The sequence below is a fragment of the Pelobates fuscus genome, chromosome 4 (assembly GCF_036172605.1).
Source record: "Pelobates fuscus isolate aPelFus1 chromosome 4, aPelFus1.pri, whole genome shotgun sequence".
Classification (NCBI taxonomy): Eukaryota; Metazoa; Chordata; class Amphibia; order Anura; family Pelobatidae; genus Pelobates; species Pelobates fuscus.
Window position 1 is genome coordinate 383,276,410 of NC_086320.1, and position 19,995 is coordinate 383,296,404.

The window sequence follows — 19,995 nt, forward strand, 5'->3', positions numbered from 1 at the left end:
CCCATGGAGGATGGTGGCCACTTCCAGGTGCTCTGTTTTGGCTTCCTTAGGGGTGTTTTGTTAACCTATCTATCCGAAGGACTGGTAATATGTCTTTATTTCCATGTGTCTGCTGTGTTTTCAAGTTTCTAACTTATACTCTCAGATGGGGTCATTCAGTTGCCTCTTCCCAGACAGACTGTCCATGCCAAGGTTTTTCACTATGGTCTCCCCTGATAGATTGGTATTCCTGTGCAGAGTTCACTGCCTCTCTTCCCATGGACCATACTCAGCACAGCACAGACAAAGTTTCCCAACATCAACAGAGCCCTTGAATGCAAACAGACAGAAACACTGACAGAAACCCCCACCATGGACATTACTCAGTACAGCACCATGAAACCCCCACCATGGACATTACTCAGTACAGCACAGACAGAATCCACCAACACAGACAGACACCCCCACCATGGACATTACTCAGCACAGAGTCCACAAACACAGACACAACCCCCCCACAATGGACAATACTCACCAGCACAGACAGAACCTGCCCACATGAACAGAACCCTCTAATGCAAACAGAACTCTCAGTGCAGACAGTTCTCCAACACAGAGACAACCTACCAGCCCAGGCAGGACCTGCCATCCAACTTAACTAATAGGCATGATGGACTGGCATTTCTGTGCATTGTTCCCCGCCTCTCTTCCCATGGACAATACTCAGTACAGCACAGACAAAGCTTCCCAACATCAACAGAACCCTCCAATGCAAACAGAACCCATCAACACAGACAGAAACCCCCACCTGTCACGGTCTTACCTTGGTTGGAGTCCAAAGTGCAGAGATGTAAGCTCCCCTTTGCAGATAAACACAGCCCACGGTAACCAGGTAAGAAGCTACCTGGGCTGTGAATCTGTGCATGGGGGCTTAGGCAGGAACAGTAACCAGGCACAAAGAAACAGACAAGGGTAAATCCAGAAGAGTCAGACACGGTATCAAAAAGGTCAGGGCAGGCGGCAAACAGGCAATAACGTAGATTCCACAAGCAGGGGTCACAAGCCAAGTCTTGGAAACATGAAACAACAAACTGACACTGCCATCAGGGAGTGGCAGTGTATATATCTTGGATAATGATCCATCTGCCTCAGATTGACAGGTAGGAGCCATTGGTGAAGTTCAGCCCCCTAGTGTTGCAGGCAATGCCGGATAAACAAGGCTAGATCCACAAGTACTGAAGTGGCTCAGAGGCAGGAACGCAGGCTTAGGATGCAGAAGGACCCACTTGTGGGGCGACCACGCCTGGCCATCTGGATGGCACGGTGAGAACCGTGACAGTACCCCCCTTTTAAGAGAGTCATCAAGGTCTTTGAGGATCCGGGTGCAGGTGGTAAGTACTTGGATTACAGAAGGCACATCCTCAGAACATCAACAGGAGTGAAGATCGCAGCTTGCAATGCCTTTTCAAACTTTTCCAAATCCTTTATGTGGACTTTAGTACCATTTGAGGCATAGTTACAATCCTAAGGTAGATCTTTGAGCAGACAGGAAGTGGTGATGGTACCGGCTTTAACAGGAGTGTCTTCAGGAGGAAGAGCAGGAGATGGAGATTTTCTCAGGGAGGCCAAGCATGTCTGCTTCTTTGAAGTTTTACAGGCTGGCATGCAGAGCTCATAGGACGAAGAAAGGTGGTAGCCAGTCGGTGAACTGGAGGCCTAGGTGGGTGAACAGGGCAATGAGAGATGAAGTGTCCCCTTTCTCCACAGTAAAAACAGAGACCATGGTTTCTCTTCCGGTCTCTTTCTTTATGAGTCATTTTGATCTGGACGAGTCCTATTTCCATAGGTGCCTCGAAGTCAAGAGGAACATTGGATACCTCTGGAGTCTTCCTAGGAACCGGATCATAAGGAGGTGTGGTGTTGGTACTGGGTCTTCCTGTTTCTCTCTGGAATGTGGAACAGTGGTTTTACTAGAGGTCTTGCACTGCGAGTCCATTGCAGTCATGAAGGATCCCCAATTGTCAAGGACAGGACTCTTAGCCTGCAACATCTGGTGTGCCCATGTTTTGATCCGTCCAGAAAGCAGGTTGATAGCCACTCGGACCATTATGAAGTCGGTGGCATATGTCCGAGGCTTTAAGGAAAACAACAACTCGCAATCCACCTTAAAGTACTAGAAGGATGTACGGCTACCGTCAAATCTCTCAGGCATAACAACAAATGGTTCAGAATAAGCAGGTTCCGGGCTGGGCGTACTGTTCCTTTAAGAAATTGAACTTCTTGCTGCAGCTCCAAAACAGTCTGGATTGGGCTGGACACTTGCTGGGTAAGCAGCTTGCACAATCTCTGCGGACTACATGATGGTCAGTTTCAAGCCACCAACACAGACAGAGTCAATACTCAGCACCGACAGAATCCACCAACACAGACAGAAACCCCCACCATGGACATTGCACAGCACAGACAGAATCCACCAACACAGACAGAAACCCCACCATGGACATTGCACAGCACAGAATCCACCAACACAGACATAAACCCCCACCATGGACATTGCACAGACAGACAGAATCCACCAACACAGACAGAAACCCCCACCATGGACATTGCACAGCACAGAATCCACCAACACAGACAGAAACCCCCACCATGGACATTGCACAGCACAGAATCCACCAACACAGACAGAAACCCCCACCATGGACATTACTCAGCACAGAATCCACCAACACAGACAGAAACCCCCACCATGGACATTGCACAGCACAGACAGAATCCACCAACACAGACAGAAACCCCCACCATGGACATTGCACAGCACAGAATCCACCAACACAGACAGAAACCCCCACCATGGACATTGCACAGCACAGAATCCACCAACACAGACAGAAACCCCCACCATGGACATTGCACAGACAGACAGAATCCACCAACACAGACAGAAACCCCCACCATGGACATTGCACAGCACAGAATCCACCAACACAGACAGAAACCCCCACCATGGACATTGCACAGACAGACAGAATCCACAACACAGACAGAAACCCCCACCATGGACATTGCACAGCACAGAATCCACCAACACAGACAGAAACCCCCACCATGGACATTGCACAGCACAGAATCCACCAACACAGACAGAAACCCCCACCATGGACATTGCACAGACAGACAGAATCCACCAACACAGACAGAAACCCCCACCATGGACATTACTCAGCACAGAAACCACCAACACAGACAGAAACCCCCACCATGGACATTACTCAGCACAGAAACCACCAACACAGACAGAAACCCCCACCATGGACATTACTCAGCACAGAATCCACCAACACAGACAGAAATCCCCACCATGGACATTGCACAGCACAGAATCCACCAACACAGACAGAAACCCCCACCATGGACATTACTCAGCACAGAATCCACCAACACAGACAGAAACCCCCACCATGGACATTACTCAGCACAGACAGAATCCACCAACACAGACAGAAACCCCCACCATGGACATTGCACAGCACAGCACAGACAGAGCTTTCCAACATGAACAAAACCCTCCAATGCAAACAGTACCTCCCAACAAAGACATAAACTTGGACACAACCCCCCACAATGGACAATACTCCCCAGCACAGACAGAACCTGCCAACATGACCTGAACTTCTCCAACACATCACAGACAGAACTTTCCAATACAGACACAACCCACCAGCACAGACAGAACCTGCCAACATGACCTGAACTTCTACAAACACATCACAGACAGAACTTTCCAACACAGACACAACCCACCAGCACGGGCAGGACCTGCCAAACAGAGGACCTGGCAGCACAGACAGACCTGCACAGAACATCCTTACACGTGGCACACAATATATTATTTAAAGTTACAGTCATCATTTACTGAACAATGAAGTTGATTTGGAAAAAATCCCCAAATCTGCTCTAGTCACAAATGTAAATAATTTGTTCCAATTCCCCATTTAATTCTAAATTCTGTATTTTGGTGCCACTTGGAATGTAAAATACAGAGTGGTGGATGCAAGGGTTAAATTCTGCATTCTGTGGCTCACCCGCCAGTTAAATGAAAATAAACGCTTTCTTATGGTGGTAGTCATGCTGGCTTGTGAATAGTGAATGACGAATCAAGTGTTTGTCTCCAGAATAAATCCCCTATTAACGAGCCGCAGCCTCCAGCGGTTAATATTTTTCCTTGCAGCCTTTATGATTTAGCAGTACGAGGCCGGCCTGATCACAATGCATTCTGATGAGTCCTCTGTGACTCATGCTCGCCCTGGTGGGTTACGGGTGCGTGGGAGAGGCTGAATGGGCCTTTTCTAGATTTAGTGCCACTCACTGGCTCCCTATTCTCATCCATTGTGCTCCTGATACTGGCTAATAACCCGCTTTACAGTTATTCCTGGGGCCAATAAAGATAAATTCCCTTTAATTGGTGTAACGTACTCACAGAGGAAGCACTGTTTAATTCGTTTTCATTAAAGTTTCAGGGGGAATTACATTTTATCTATAGATATTCATGATCATGAGTTCGATGGTCGTTTTTAGTAGTACATACGTTGGCATGGTGTACGGGAGAGGAAAGGAAGAGGTGAGAATTGGATAGTAAGAAAAGAAGGACGGAGAAGGCAGTAACACAGAGGAGAGAAAACTGATAAAGAGAGAAGGTTGGTAAGGAGAACTAGGATAGGGAGACGATAAAGGATGGGGTAGGATAGAGAGATGGTAAAGGATGGGGCAGGATACAGAGATGGTAACAGATGGAGTAGGATAGAGAGATGGTAAAGGATGGGGCAGGATAGAGAGATGGTAAAGCATGGGGCAGGATAGAGAGATGGTAAAGGATGGGGCAGGATAGAGAGATGCTAAAGGATGGGGCAGGATAGAGAGATGGTAAAGGATGGAGCAGGATACAGAGATGATAAAGGATGGGGTAGGATAGAGAGATGCTAAAGGATGGGGCAGGATAGAGAGATGGTAAAGGATGGGGTAGGATAGAGAGATGGTAAAGAATGGGCTAGGATAGAGAGATGGTAAAGGATGGGGTAGGATAGAGAGATGGTAAAGGATGGGGCAGAAGAGAGATGGTAAAGCATGGGGCAGGATAGAGAGATGGTAAAGGATGGGGCAGAAGAGAGATGGTAAAGCATGGGGCAGGATAGAGAGATGGTAAAGGATGGGGTAGGATAGAGAGATGGTAAAGCATGGGGCAGAAGAGAGATGGTAAAGGATGGGGCAGGATAGAGAGATGGTAAAGGATGGGGTAGGATAGAGAGATGGTAAAGCATGGGGCAGGATAGAGAGATGGTAAAGGATGGGGTAGGATAGAGAGATGGTAAAGGATGGGGTAGGATAGAGAGATGGTAAAGGATGGGCTAGGATAGAGAGATGGTAAAGGATGGGGTAGGATAGAGAGATGGTAAAGGATTGGGTAGGATAGAGAGATGGTAAAGGATTGGGTAGGATAGAGAGATGGTAAAGGATGGGGTAGGATAGAGAGATTGTAAAGGATGGGGTAGGATAGAGAGATGGTAAAGGATGGGGTAGGATAGAGAGATGGTAAAGGATGGGGTAGGATAGAGAGAAGGTAAAGGATGGGGTAGGATAGAGAGACGATAAAGGATTGGGTAGGATAGAGAGATGGTAACAGATGGAGTAGGATAGAGAGATGCTAAAGGATGGGGTAGGATAGAGAGATGGTAAAGGATGGGGTAGGATAGAGAGATGGTAAAGGATGGGGTAGGATAGAGAGATGGTAAAGGATGGGGTAGGATAGAGAGATGGTAAAGGATGGGGCAGGATAGAGAGATGGTAAAGGATGGGGTAGGATAGAGAGATGGTAAAGGATGGGGTAGGATAGAGAGATGGTAAAGCATGGGGCAGAAGAGAGATGGTAAAGCATGGGGCAGGATAGAGAGATGGTAAAGGATGGGGTAGGATAGAGAGATAGTAAAGAATGGGGCAGGATAGAGAGATGGTAAAGGATGGGGTAGGATAGAGAGATGGTAAAGGATGGGGTAGGATAGAGAGATAGTAAAGAATGGGGCAGGATAGAGAGATGGTAAAGGATGGGGTAGGATAGAGAGATGGTAAAGGATGGGGGGTAGGATAGAGAGATGGTAAAGGATGGGGTAGGATAGAGAGATGGTAAAGGATGGGGTAGGATAGAGAGATGGTAAAGGATGGGGCAGGATAGAGAGATGGTAAAGGATGGGGTAGGATACAGAGACTATAAAGGATGGGGTAGGATAGAGAGATTGTAAAGGATGGGGTAGGATAGAGAGATGGTAAAGGATGGGGTAGGATAGAGAGATGATAAAGGATGGGGTAGGATAGAGAGATGGTAAAGGATGGGGTAGGATAGAGAGATGATAAAGGATGGGGTAGGATAGAGAGATGCTAAAGGATGGGGTAGGATAGAGAGATGGTAAAGGATGGGGTAGGATAGAGAGATGGTAAAGGATGGGGTAGGATAGAGAGATTGTAAAGGATGGGGTAGGATAGAGAGATGGTAAAGGATGGGGTAGGATAGAGAGATGATAAAGGATGGGGTAGGATAGAGAGATGGTAAAGGATGGGGTAGGATACAGAGATGGTAAAGGATGGGCTAGGATAGAGAGATAGTAAAGAATGGGGCAGGATAGAGAGATGATAAAGGATGGGGTAGGATAGAGAGATGGTAAAGGATGTGGCAGGATAGAGAGATGATAAAGGATGTGGCAGGATAGAGAGATGGTAAAGGATGGGGCAGGATAGAGAGATGGTAAAGGATGTGGTAGGATAGAGAGATGGTAAAGGATGGGGTAGGATAGAGAGATGGTAAAGGATGTGGTAGGATAGAGAGATGGTAAAGGATGGGGCAGGATAGAGAGATGGTAAAGGATGTGGTAGGATAGAGAGATGGTAAAGGATGGGGCAGGATAGAGAGATGGTAAAGGATGTGGTAGGATAGAGAGATGGTAAAGGATGGGGTAGGATAGAGAGATGGTAAAGGATGTGGTAGGATAGAGAGATGGTAAAGGATGGGGCAGGATAGAGAGATGGTAAAGGATGTGGTAGGATAGAGAGATGGTAAAGGATGGGGCAGGATAGAGAGATGGTAAAGGATGGGGTAGGATAGAGAGATGGTAAAGGATGGGGTAGGATAGAGAGATGGTAAAGGATGGGGTAGGATAGAGAGATGGTAAAGGATGGGGTAGGATAGAGAGAGATGATAAAGGATGGGGTAGGATAGAGCTGAGAGATGGTAAAGGATTGGGCTGTATGTAGATGAGAGACGATACATTTTGTAAAATAATTATATTTACTGATAACAGTCATTGAAGGTCATATTCCTAGGATGGGCATACTTGAACGCTTTATGCTAAAACATTAATGGGTGACATTTTGTGTTTTGCCAGACCTGCCTCTCTAGAGAATATTTTGCCATTGACACTGATATGACACTTGAAGGACATTTAATATTTATATTATTGTGTATTCCTTTTGCATGATCCTGGGTTTGCGGAGCCAAATATGAATACTTTTCTATTTCTGTACACAGGTCTGGCGTGGCACACTAGCACGGAAACGGTACAAACAACTCCGGGCTATCTACACTATAATGCGTGTTTATAAATGCTACAGAGTCAGGTCTCACCTGCTGGAAGTTGTGAGACGTTTCCAGAATGTGCGCAATATGCCGGACTATGGAAAGAGCGTGGAGTGGCCCGAACCGCCAGCTGTCCTTGCAACATTTCAGGAACTCAGCCGAAATCTATTTAGGAGGTACCAATGGACACTGATTCTCCATCCACAATTTAGCGGCCAAGTGTAGTTACAAAGACTCAGTGAGCAGTGAAATGGATTTCTGTATCTTCTGCTTCCCATTCCAGTAATAAACATGTTTAAATATTGGTGGTGAGACGGGCTGCCATTACAATGTTTTTTTTTAATTCTTTTTTCATATTGATTGGTGCTAAAATCTATCCCATGAAATACCCGTCCTGTAACAAGGCTTTAAAATAGCCAACCAAAACAAATATACCGGCCCATAGACATGGTTTGTTGAGTTATTCTGGAGGTCAGTAGGTAATTGCTGTATTACATGCTACATGCTAATATCACTGTTTTATTCTCTGTGCCCAGATGGAGAGCAAGAAAAATTGTAAAAAACATCCCCCCATCGGACATGTTTCAGATTAAAGCCAAAGTGTGCGCGATGGATGCGTTGCAGGGCCTGCGCCATGACGTTGGGTACGAGCGCGCCTGGAGGCAGGACTACCTATCCTGTGTGAGTGTTACCCACGTTTAGTCACAAATTGGGCAGAGTAAGAGCTCAACTCAATGTAACTCTATCCGGACAGGCAGTGAGTGGGAGTCAGAGGGCAGGTGGTGATCTGTTTATCTTACCCTTCAAAGCTATGGAAAGACTAGACCACACACTGCCCTGACTGTACCCACTGCTAGTACTGAGAGTGTGCTCTGTGCTGATTATCACCGTGTACCCACTGCTAGTACTGAGAGTGTGCTCTGTGCTGATTATCACCGTGTACCCAGTGCTAGTACTGAGAGTGTGCTCTGTGCTGATTATCACCGTGTACCCACTGCTAGTACTGAGAGTGTGCTCTGTGCTGATTATCACTGTGTACCCACTGCTAGTACTGAGAGTGTGCTCTGTGCTGATTATCACCGTGTACCCACTGCTAGTACTGAGAGTGTGCTCTGTGCTGATTATCACCGTGTACCCACTGCTAGTACTGAGAGTGTGCTCTGTGCTGATTATCACCGTGTACCCATTGCTAGTACTGAGAGTGTGCTCTGTGCTGATTATCACCATGTACCCACTGCTAGTACTGAGAGTGTGCTCTGTGCTGATTATCACCATGTACCCACTGCTAGTACTGAGAGTGTGCTCTGTGCTGATTATCACCGTGTACCCAGTGCTAGTACTGAGAGTGTGCTCTGTGCTGATTATCACCGTGTACCCATTGCTAGTACTGAGGGTGTGCTCTGTGCTGATTATCACTCTGTACCCACTGCTAGTACTGAGAGTGTGCTCTGTGCTGATTATCACCGTGTACCCACTGCTAGTACTGAGAGTGTGCTCTGTGCTGATTATCACCATGTACCCACTGCTAGTACTGAGAGTGTGCTCTGTGCTGATTATCACCGTGTACCCATTGCTAGTACTAAGAGTGTGCTCTCTGCTGATTATCACCGTGTACCCACTGCTAGTACTGAGAGTGTGCTCTGTGCTGATTATCACCGTGTACCCACTGCTAGTACTGAGAGTGTGCTCTGTGCTGATTATCACCGTGTACCCATTGCTTGTACTAAGAGTGTGCTCTGTGCTGATTATCACTCTGTACCCACTGCTAGTACTAAGAGTGTGCTCTGTGCTGATTATCACTGTGTACCCACTGCTAGTACTGAGAGTGTGCACTGTGCTGATTATCACCATGTACCCACTGCTAGTACTGAGAGTGTGCTCTGTGCTGATTATCACTGTGTACCCACTGCTAGTACTGAGAGTGTGCTCTGTGCTGATTATCACTGTGTACCCACTGCTAGTACTGAGAGTGTGCACTGTGCTGATTATCACTCTGTACCCACTGCTAGTACTGAGAGTGTGCTCTGTGCTGATTATCACCGTGTACCAACTGCTAGTACTGAGAGTGTGCTCTGTGCTGATTATCACTGTGTACCCACTGCTAGTACTGAGAGTGTGCTCTGTGCTGATTATCACTGTGTACCCATTGCTTGTCTGTGTTTGTTGCAGGATAAGGATTCTCTTGTTGCTGCTCAGTTTTCTAAAACCCTACAGGGGCTGATAAAAAAAGATGGTCACAGTTTGGTCTTGTTTTCCTGTCACATCCGAAAGGTGAGTAATGACTCCATTCCCCCGGCAGCCATGCCCAGGTTTCCCAGTAAGTCATGCTGAGTGCCCAGGTTCCCCAGTAAGCCATGCTGAGTGCCCAGGTTCCCCAGTAAGCCCTGCTGAGTGTCCAGATTCCCCAGTAAGCCCTGCTGAGTGTCCAGATTCCCCAGTAAGCCATGCTGAGTGCCCAGGTTCCCCAGTAAGCCATGCTGAGTGCCCAGGTTCCCCAGTAAGCCATGCTGAGTGCCCAGGTTCCCCAGTAAGCCCTGCTGAGTGCCCAGGTTCCCCAGTAAGCCATGCTGAGTGCCCGGGTTCCCCAGTAAGCCATGCTGAGTGCCCAGGTTCCCCAGTAAGCCATGCTGAGTGTCCAGGTTCCCCAGTAAGCCATGCTGAGTGCCCAGGTTCCCCAGTAAGCCATGCTGAGTGCCCAGGTTCCCCAGTAAGCCATGCTGAGTGCCCAGGTTCCCCAGTAAGCCATGCTGAGTGTCCGGGTTCCCCAGTAAGCCATGCTGAGTGTCCAGGTTCCCCAGTAAGCCCTGCTGAGTGTCCAAATTCCCCAGTAAGCCCTGCTGAGTGTCCAGATTCCCCAGTAAGCCATGCTGAGTGTCCAAATTCCCCAGTAAGCCCTGCTGAGTGTCCAGATTCCCCAGTAAGCCATGCTCAGTGCCCAGGTTCCCCAGTAAGCCATGCTGAGTGCCCAGGTTCCCCAGTAAGCCATGCTGAGTGTCCAGGTTCCCCAGTAAGCCATGCTGAGTTCCCAGGTTCCCCAGTAAGCCGTGCTGAGTGTCCAGGTTCCCCAGTAAGCCGTGCTGAGTGTCCAGGTTCCCCAGTAAGCCGTGCTGAGTGGCCAGGTTCCCCAGTAAGCCGTGCTGATTGTCCAGGTTCCCCAGTAAGCCGTGCTGAGTGTCCAGGTTCCCCAGTAAGCCGTGCTGAGTGTCCAGGTTCCCCCAGTAAGCCATGCTGAGTGTCCAGGTTCCCCAGTAAGCCATGCTGAGTGCCCAGGTTCCCCAGTAAGCTGTGCTGAGTGCCCAGGTTCCCCAGTAAGCCGTGCTGAGTGCCCAGGTTCCCCAGTAAGCCATGCTGAGTGCCCAGGTTCCCCAGTAAGCCATGCTGAGTGCCCAGGTTCCCCAGTAAGCTGTGCTGAGTGCCCAGGTTCCCCAGTAAGCTGTGCTGAGTGCCCAGGTTCCCCAGTAAGCTGTGCTGAGTGCCCAGGTTCCCCAGTAAGCCATGCTGAGTGTCCAGGTTCCCCAGTAAGCCATGCTGAGTGTCCAGGTTCCCCAGTAAGCCATGCTGAGTGTCCAGGTTCCCCAGTAAGCCATGCTGAGTGCCCAGGTTCCCCAGTAAGCCATGCTGAGTGCCCAGGTTCCCCAGTAAGCCATGCTGAGTGCCCAGGTTCCCCAGTAAGCCATGCTGAGTGCCCAGGTTCCCCAGTAAGCCGTGCTGAGTGCCCAGGTTCCCCAGTAAGCCATGCTGAGTGTCCAGGTTCCCCAGTAAGCCATGCTGAGTGCCCAGGTTCCCCAGTAAGCCATGCTGAGTGCCCAGGTTCCCCAGTAAGCCGTGCTGAGTGCCCAGGTTCCCCAGTAAGCCATGCTGAGTGCCCAGGTTCCCCAGTAAGCCATGCTGAGTGCCCAGGTTCCCCAGTAAGCCATGCTGAGTGCCCAGATCCCACGCAGAGGATGTGATCCTAATGTGTATCGCTGCCTTCCACACTCTCTTTTAAGTTTCTGTAGAACTATTTTTTATGTTTTTTTTTAGAAATGTATGATTTATCTGTATGTGAACGTGATGCTCAAACGCAGACTTTATTGCTACATTCTGGTTTTTAGTAAGTGTAACGGACCGTTTCAGCAGACAAGGGGTTAAAATCCTTTTAGGGAATAAGGTAGCACTCCAAACTCCCGAACTGGAACCTCACGCATAGCTGCTAGCAGACCAACAGGAAAAGCTCCCAAGCAGCTTACACTCCTGGCAGTCAGTCCCTATCAGCATACAGTGAATCCCCCCAAGAACGAGACAAGGCTCCGTGTTGAGGGTCAAGCTGTGGTCTGTTTATTGAGGGCTACCTGCCCCTGTATTTATGCAGGTCTCCCACCTGGTGGACACTCCCCTAGGGGACCAGATGGAAGACTGTAACAACGGACAGATAAGTACCAATTACAGACATACAGCAGTAAAACATCCCCACAATGCATCCTGGCTTCCTCCCCTCTGCCCTGGAGAAGTAATTCAATTATCTCCCAGGACAAAGGCAAAACTCCATTACACACGTGGGGACACAAAGACAGACTATCACTTTAAAATACATAAAACACAGACATGTCACATATCCCCAGATAGCTCAGGTCTGGGTGCACATTATTAGGTGAATGGCACTCAGACCACACGAATACAGTTTAATTGCCATGGAGCTAAAGTCTTTAATTATACGAACAGGCTCCATGGCATGGCTATCTGGGTTAACATTCACATAAAATAAACTACCGAATTTATATGCATTCGACTAAATATATACGAATTAGAACCAGGGGCTGGAGGTTCAGCGGTGCCTGCACGTAAAAGTGTCCGGGTTTGGTGCATGAAAGCCGGGCAGAAAAGCGCTGGCTGCCCGGGGAGCTCCAGAACACCGCCACCTAGAGGCCGCTAAGTGTAACAGCGGCCACCCAGTAACAATCAATTAGGCTGCGGTTAACCGCAGCTTCAGGGAGGTAAATTGGCAGCACACTCCAGCTTCTGGGTGGCCAATTAACGGCGCCGGCCGGCTTCCCACGGCTCTGGGGGGTTGCAAACAGGCTGTTTGTTCGGTAGATAGAATCTACCGAACGGCTGTGCAGAAAGGGAGAAATAAATCCTCCTGCACAGCAAAATTAACCCTTTAGCTGCCGGTCCATAATCCAAAGGCAGCAGGCGGGCAACCAGGCTCCTCCAAAGCAATGTGGCGAGGTTGGTCTCGTCACAGTAAGCTTTTACAATTTTGCTTTTATCGTTACATTTCAGACACTGTGTGACAAATGGCAAGATAAAGGACATTGTATACTGCCTAAAGCTTTTCATTTCCCAAATATTTTTGTAAAAGATGAACGAATAAGTGAAAAATAAAAATTGTGTAAATTCACATCATTTTAATTTAAGTTTGTCTGCAAAATCAAGCTATACACAACATTGCTGTTTTATGATTGGTTTAAATGCTAGCTATGCATAACAAATATACGTTATGTTAATATGTTTACAATCTGGTGAAAGGGTTATATTTGCAGACACCAGGCGTAACCTTGGAGACTTTCAGTCTGGGTTTTGGAGATACTGAAATAATATGGAGGCATTGTGTATTATTTAAAACTTGCATTAATTAAATATCTCATTTATAAATAATCAGTCGTTGTGTACAGTTGGTAGACACATTATATAAACATAATATTTAATGCTGAAATTGACAGAAAGAGCGGGCGGTCCTGTCCTAAGAGCGACAGCCATGCACATATCAGCTACTTTGCAGGAGCCATACTGATAGAATGAATACGATGAAGGTTAAAGAGGTTGAAAGGTTCATGGGAAACACAGTCAGTAATGAGTGCTGCGTCGGCCTGCGTTGCTGTCAGGACATGCCATGTTCAGCAATACAAATCACACTATACGTGAGCGCTAACCCCACACACAATGAATACTACCACTTTAAATCGTGAATATAGTAGAACCCGGAACTGAGGGGACGCTGGACACCGCCTACAACGCTGGAGACTGCTGCCTCTGGTACTACATAGATATTGTTGGCATGTCTGTCCGTCTATGTACTTGTAAAGCTCATTAACAGGGTAATTCTAGCCTGGAAACCCTTAACCCCTTAAGGACACATGACAGGTGTGACATGTCATGATTCCCTTTTATTCCAGAAGTTTGGTCCTTAAGGGGTTAAACTGCTTCCAGATACTTCCTATAAATGGATGCTTTTCCATGTTTAGCGATGCTCGGCCTGCAGCTCTGGCTGTGGTGCTGATCCCGAGATCACCGCGAGCAGCTGAGGGAACAATCCGTTCGTACGTGAAACTATCATTCAAATTGAGTTATTTGGACCTTGACAATTCTCTATAATTTCTGCTAATTAATAAACCCAGAGTGCAGGTATCCTCGTTACCAGCGGGGTCATACTAATTACTATGGTAGTGATCTGTCCGTACGCTAACAGTCTAGACAAACAATAGACCATCAGTCGCTCTAACCCTCGAGAGGCTGGATACCGACAGGATTCTGAGTAAGGGTTTATTAACTGCACAGTGAATGCAAGCCCAACTCAGACGGAAATGTCATGACATCCGTATGTAAAAAGAAAAGGAAGTCAAATCACCACAATGTCATTTTAATCAATATAGAAATGTCTAAGTTATAAGAAGGAGTTATTAACCCGTGTGTTGTTTATTTGTGGTCTTTAAGAAGTCACTGTGTTTTTTAATTAGCTACAAATTGGGGATAATTAGAGCCCCGGCCCTTATGAGATGAATTGGATGGAGTTTAATTCCCAGGTAAACCGTCAGCTCTGGTTTGAATCAACCTTTATCTCTTCCATGTCTTTACGCTCCTCCGAAGTGCATCGCAGATCTGGCAAAATGTCAAATCCCATCTCCTTCATTATTGTGGATTTGTTTATTTCTCCCTTTTTTAGCCTTTCACAGATCCCGCAAGGCATGCTGTTTACCTGAGAAAAACATTCCAACCATATCTGACAGATTTAACAAACAGCATTGTCTGGGATCATTCAATGCTATGCAGTATACAGGCTGGCTAGGAGGGACCAGGAGATTGTACACAGACACAGGTCGCTGCCAGGTGTACAGACTGTTTGTACACAGACACAGGTCGCTGCCAGGTGTACAGACTGTTTGTACACAGACACAGGTCGCTGCCACGTGTACAGGCTGTTTGTACACAGACACAGGTCGCTGCCAGGTGTACAGGCTGTTTGTACACAGACACAGGTCGCTGCCAGGTGTACAGGCTGTTTGTACACAGACACATGTCGCTGCCAGGTGTACAGGCTGTTTGCACACAGACACAGGTCGCTGCCAGGTGTACAGGCTGTTTGTACACAGACACAGGTTGCTGCCAGGTGTACAGGCTGTTTGCACACAGACACAGGTCGCTGCCAGGTGTACAGGCTGTTTGTACACAGACACAGGTCGCTGCCAGGTGTACAGACTGTTTGTACACAGACACAGGTTGCTGCCAGGTGTACAGGTTGTTTGTACACAGACACAGCTCGCTGCCAGGTGTACAGGCTGTTTGTACACAGACACAGGTCGCTGCCAGGTGTACAGACTGTTTGTACACAGACACAGGTCGCTGCCAGGTGTACAGGCTGTTTGTACACAGACACAGGTCGCTGCCAGGTGTACAGGCTGTTTGTACACAGACACAGGTCGCTGCCAGGTGTACAGGCTGTTTGTACACAGACACAGGTCGCTGCCAGGTGTACAGGCTGTTTGCACACAGACACAGGTCGCTGGCTGGTGTACACAGACACAGGTTGCTGCAAGGTGTACAGGCTGTTTGTACACAGACACAGGTTGCTGCAAGGTGTACAGGCTGTTTGTACACAGACACAGGTCGCTGCCAGGTGTACAGGCTGTTTGTACACAGACACAGCTCGCTGCCAGGTGTACAGGCTGTTTGCACACAGACACAGGTCGCTGCCAGGTGTACAGGCTGTTTGTACACAGACACAGCTCGCTGCCAGGTGTACAGGCTGTTTGTACACAGACACAGCTCGCTGCCAGGTGTACAGGCTGTTTGTACACAGACACAGCTCGCTGCCAGGTGTACAGGCTGTTTGTACACAGACACAGCTCGCTGCCAGGTGTACAGGCTGTTTGTACACAGACACAGGTCGCTGCCAGGTGTACAGGCTGTTTGTACACAGACACAGGTCGCTGCCAGGTGTACAGGCTGTTTGTACACAGACACAGGTTGCTGCCAGGTGTACAGGTTGTTTGTACACAGACACAGGTTGCTGCAAGGTGTACAGGCTGTTTGTACACAGACACAGGTCGCTGCCAGGTGTACAGGCTGTTTGTACACAGACACAGGTCGCTGCCAGGTGTACAGGCTGTTTGTACACAGACACAGCTCGCTGCCAGGTGTACAGGCTGTTTGTACACAGACACAGCTCGCTGCCAGGTGTACAGGCTGTTTGTACACAGACACAGCTCGCTGCCAGGTGTACAGGCTGTTTGTACACAGACACAGCTCGCTGCCAGGTGTACAGGCTGTTTGTACACAGACACAGGTCGCTGCCAGGTGTACAGGCTGTTTGTACACAGACACAGGTCGCTGCCAGGTGTACAGGCTGTTTGTACACAGACACAGCTCGCTGCCAGGTGTACAGGCTGTTTGTACACAGACACAGGTCGCTGCCAGGTGTACAGGCTGTTTGTACACAGACACAGGTCGCTGCCAGGTGTACAGGCTGTTTGTACACAGACACAGGTCGCTGCCAGGTGTACAGGCTGTTTGTACACAGACACAGGTCGCTGCCAGGTGTACAGGCTGTTTGTACACAGACACAGGTCGCTGCCAGGTGTACAGGCTGTTTGTACACAGACACAGGTCGCTGCCAGGTGTACAGGCTGTTTGTACACAGACACAGGTCGCTGCCAGGTGTACAGGCTGTTTGTACACAGACACAGGTCGCTGCCAGGTGTACAGGCTGTTTGTACACAGACACAGGTCGCTGCCAGGTGTACAGGCTGTTTGTACACAGACACAGGTCGCTGCCAGGTGTACAGGCTGTTTGCACACAGACACAGGTCGCTGCCAGGTGTACAGGCTGTTTGTACACAGACACAGGTCGCTGCCAGGTGTACAGGCTGTTTGTACACAGACACAGGTCGCTGCCAGGTGTACAGGCTGTTTGTACACAGACACAGGTCGCTGCCAGGTGTACAGGCTGTTTGTACACAGACACAGGTCGCTGCCAGGTGTACAGGCTGTTTGTACACAGACACAGCTCGCTGCCAGGTGTACAGGCTGTTTGTACACAGACACAGGTCGCTGCCAGGTGTACAGGCTGTTTGTACACAGACACAGGTCGCTGCCAGGTGTACAGGTTGTTTGTACACAGACACAGGTCGCTGCCAGGTGTACAGGCTGTTTGTACACAGACACAGGTCGCTGCCAGGTGTACAGGCTGTTTGTACACAGACACAGGTCGCTGCCAGGTGTACAGGTTGTTTGTACACAGACACAGGTCGCTGCCAGGTGTACAGGCTGTTTGTACACAGACACAGGTCGCTGCCAGGTGTACAGGCTGTTTGTACACAAACACAGGTCGCTGCCAGGTGTACAGGCTGTTTGGACAGAGAGACAGATTGCTGCAAGGTGTACAGGCTGTTTGTACACAGACACAGGTCACTGCCAGGTGTGCAGGCAGTTAAGACACAGCTGCAGGGGGTAAAGAGGGAGTCCAGGCACAAGCATAGAGAGATGCCAGGTGCACAAGGACATTGGACACAAGCACAGATGTTTCAGGTACATGTGCAGTAGCTGTCAGGTGCACAAGAGGAATAGAAAAGCATGTGGATGCTTATAGGTACACAGGAGGTTCACGTGTAGACACAGGCAGCTGTCAGATGCACAGGTGACTGTAAGACACAGGTGCAAGGAGGCTCAGGTACAGGAGTGGAGGACTGTCAGTTTCACAGGGTGTTTGGGCATGCACTGTCAGGATCGGGACAGGGATCCAACACGCAGAGTACAAACAGTAGCCAGATACGTATACCGGACCTTAGAATGGCCGGACTAACGTAAGTAGTACAGTATAGAATGGTCAAAGACAAGCCGAGGTCGAGGGTAACAGAAGACAGGTAAGCGAGAGACAAGCCGAATCAAGGGTAACAGAGATAAGCAGAGTAAGGTAAACAAGCCGGGTCAAAACCAAAAGGGATAATAGAATACACAAGCACTGAGTGACTAGAACAAGCTAGAACCATGACAGGGCAATGAGCTAATGAAAGAAGCTCTGTTAAATACCCTGTTCAGAGCAGTAACCACGCCTCCGGGGCGTCCTGATTGGTCCTGCAGCAATTGAGTGACAGATCGTTCCGGAGGAGTGTCCTGATGACAACTTCCTGCCTAGATGCTGTAAAAGGCAGTCACTCCCTCGCGGCCGGCCTTGCATGACCGGATAGACCGTGGAGAAGGGAGCCATCAGGCCGTCTGGATGGAGGAACAGCTAAGTCTCTACCTCTTTCAGAGGTAGAGACCACAGGTACCCTGACATGCACGTTGCACGGACAGTTTTATACAGTGTTTTGGCACACACATGACCAGGTGTGGCATGGTCCATTTAACAGGGTGTTTGGGCACAGGCATGGTCAGTTTAACAGGGTATTTGGGCACGCATGTGGCATGGTCAGTTTTTAGGGTGTTTGGGCACACACATGGCACTGGTGGGTGCACTGATTTACTAGAAGACTTTGGAACCAGTGGAAGATTTAGAAGTAGGCCATCACTAGTGTGAAAGGAGACAATTAGAACAACTCAGAATGTGCTGCAAGCTCAGAGCTTTTACTCTCTGATGTGAAGTTACATTCTCCTGCACCTCAGTGTGCGGATTCTCCTGAACCTCAGTGTGCGGATTCTCCTGAGCCTCAGTGTGCGGATTCTCCTGAACCTCAGTGTGCGGATTCTCCTGAACCTCAGTGTGCGGATTCTCCTGAACCTCAGTGCGCGGATTCTGCTGAACCTCAGTGTGCGGATTCTCCTGAACCTCAGTGTGCGGATTCTGCTGAACCTCAGTGTGCGGATTCTGCTGAACCTCAGTGTGCGGATTCTGCTGAACCTCAGTGTGCGGATTCTGCTGAACCTCAGTGTGCGGATTCTGCTGAACCTCAGTGTGCGGATTCTGCTGAACCTCAGTGTGCGGATTCTGCTGAACCTCAGTGTGCGGATTCTGCTGAACCTCAGTGTGCGGATTCTGCTGAACCTCAGTGTGCGGATTCTCCTGAACCTCAGTGTGCGGATTCTCCTGAACCTCAGTGTGCGGATTCTGCTGAACCTCAGTGTGCGGATTCTGCTGAACCTCAGTGTGCGGATTCTGCTGAACCTCAGTGTGCGGATTCTGCTGAACCTCAGTGTGCGGATTCTGCTGAACCTCAGTGTGCGGATTCTCCTGAACCTCAGTGTGCGGATTCTCCTGAACCTCAGTGTGCGGATTCTCCTGAACCTCAGTGTGCGGATTCTCCTGAACCTCAGTGTGCGGATTCTCCTGAGCCTCAGTGTGCGGATTCTCCTGAACCTCAGTGTGCGGATTCTCCTGAACCTCAGTGTGCGGATTCTCCTGAACCTCAGTGTGCGGATTCTGCTGAACCTCAGTGTGCGAATTCTCCTGAACCTCAGTGTGCGGATTCTGCTGAACCTCAGTGTGCGGATTCTGCTGAACCTCAGTGTGCGGATTCTGCTGAACCTCAGTGTGCGGATTCTGCTGAACCTCAGTGTGCGGATTCTCCTGAACCTCAGTGTGCGGATTCTCCTGAACCTCCGTGTGCGGATTCTCCTGAACCTCCGTGTGCGGATTCTCCTGAACCTCAGTGTGCGGATTCTCCTGAGCCTCAGTGTGCGGATTCTCCTGAACCTCAGTGTGCGGATTCTCCTGAACCTCAGTGTGCGGATTCTCCTGAACCTCAGTGTGCGGATTCTCCTGAACCTCAGTGTGCGGATTCTCCTGAACCTCAGTGTGCGGATTCTCCTGAACCTCAGTGTGCGGATTCTGCTGAACCTCAGTGTGCGGATTCTGCTGAACCTCAGTGTGCGGATTCTGCTGAACCTCAGTGTGCGGATTCTCCTGAACCTCAGTGTGCGGATTCTCCTGAACCTCAGTGTGCGGATTCTCCTGAACCTCAGTGTGCGGATTCTCCTGAACCTCAGTGTGCGGATTCTCCTGAACCTCAGTGTGCGGATTCTCCTGAACCTCAGTGTGCGGATTCTCCTGAACCTCAGTGTGCGGATTCTCCTGAACCTCCGTGTGCGGATTCTGCTGAACCTCAGTGTGGGGATTCTCCTGAACCTCAGTGTGCGGATTCTCCTGAACCTCCGTGTGCGGATTCTCCTGAACCTCAGTGTGCGGATTCTCCTGAGCCTCA

General features: G+C 49.1%; 1 protein-coding gene across 1 annotated transcript in view; it reads left to right on the top strand.

Moving 5' to 3' along the window:
• Window positions 1-19,995, top strand: part of MYO1G (myosin IG) — a 212,900-nt gene that overhangs the window by 94,627 nt on the left and 98,278 nt on the right. Inside the window, exons 17-19 of the mRNA XM_063452858.1 lie at window positions 7,553-7,776; window positions 8,137-8,281; window positions 9,770-9,871. Coding sequence (XP_063308928.1) covers window positions 7,553-7,776; window positions 8,137-8,281; window positions 9,770-9,871 — 471 coding nt within the window. The remainder of the gene's footprint in view (window positions 1-7,552; window positions 7,777-8,136; window positions 8,282-9,769; window positions 9,872-19,995) is intronic.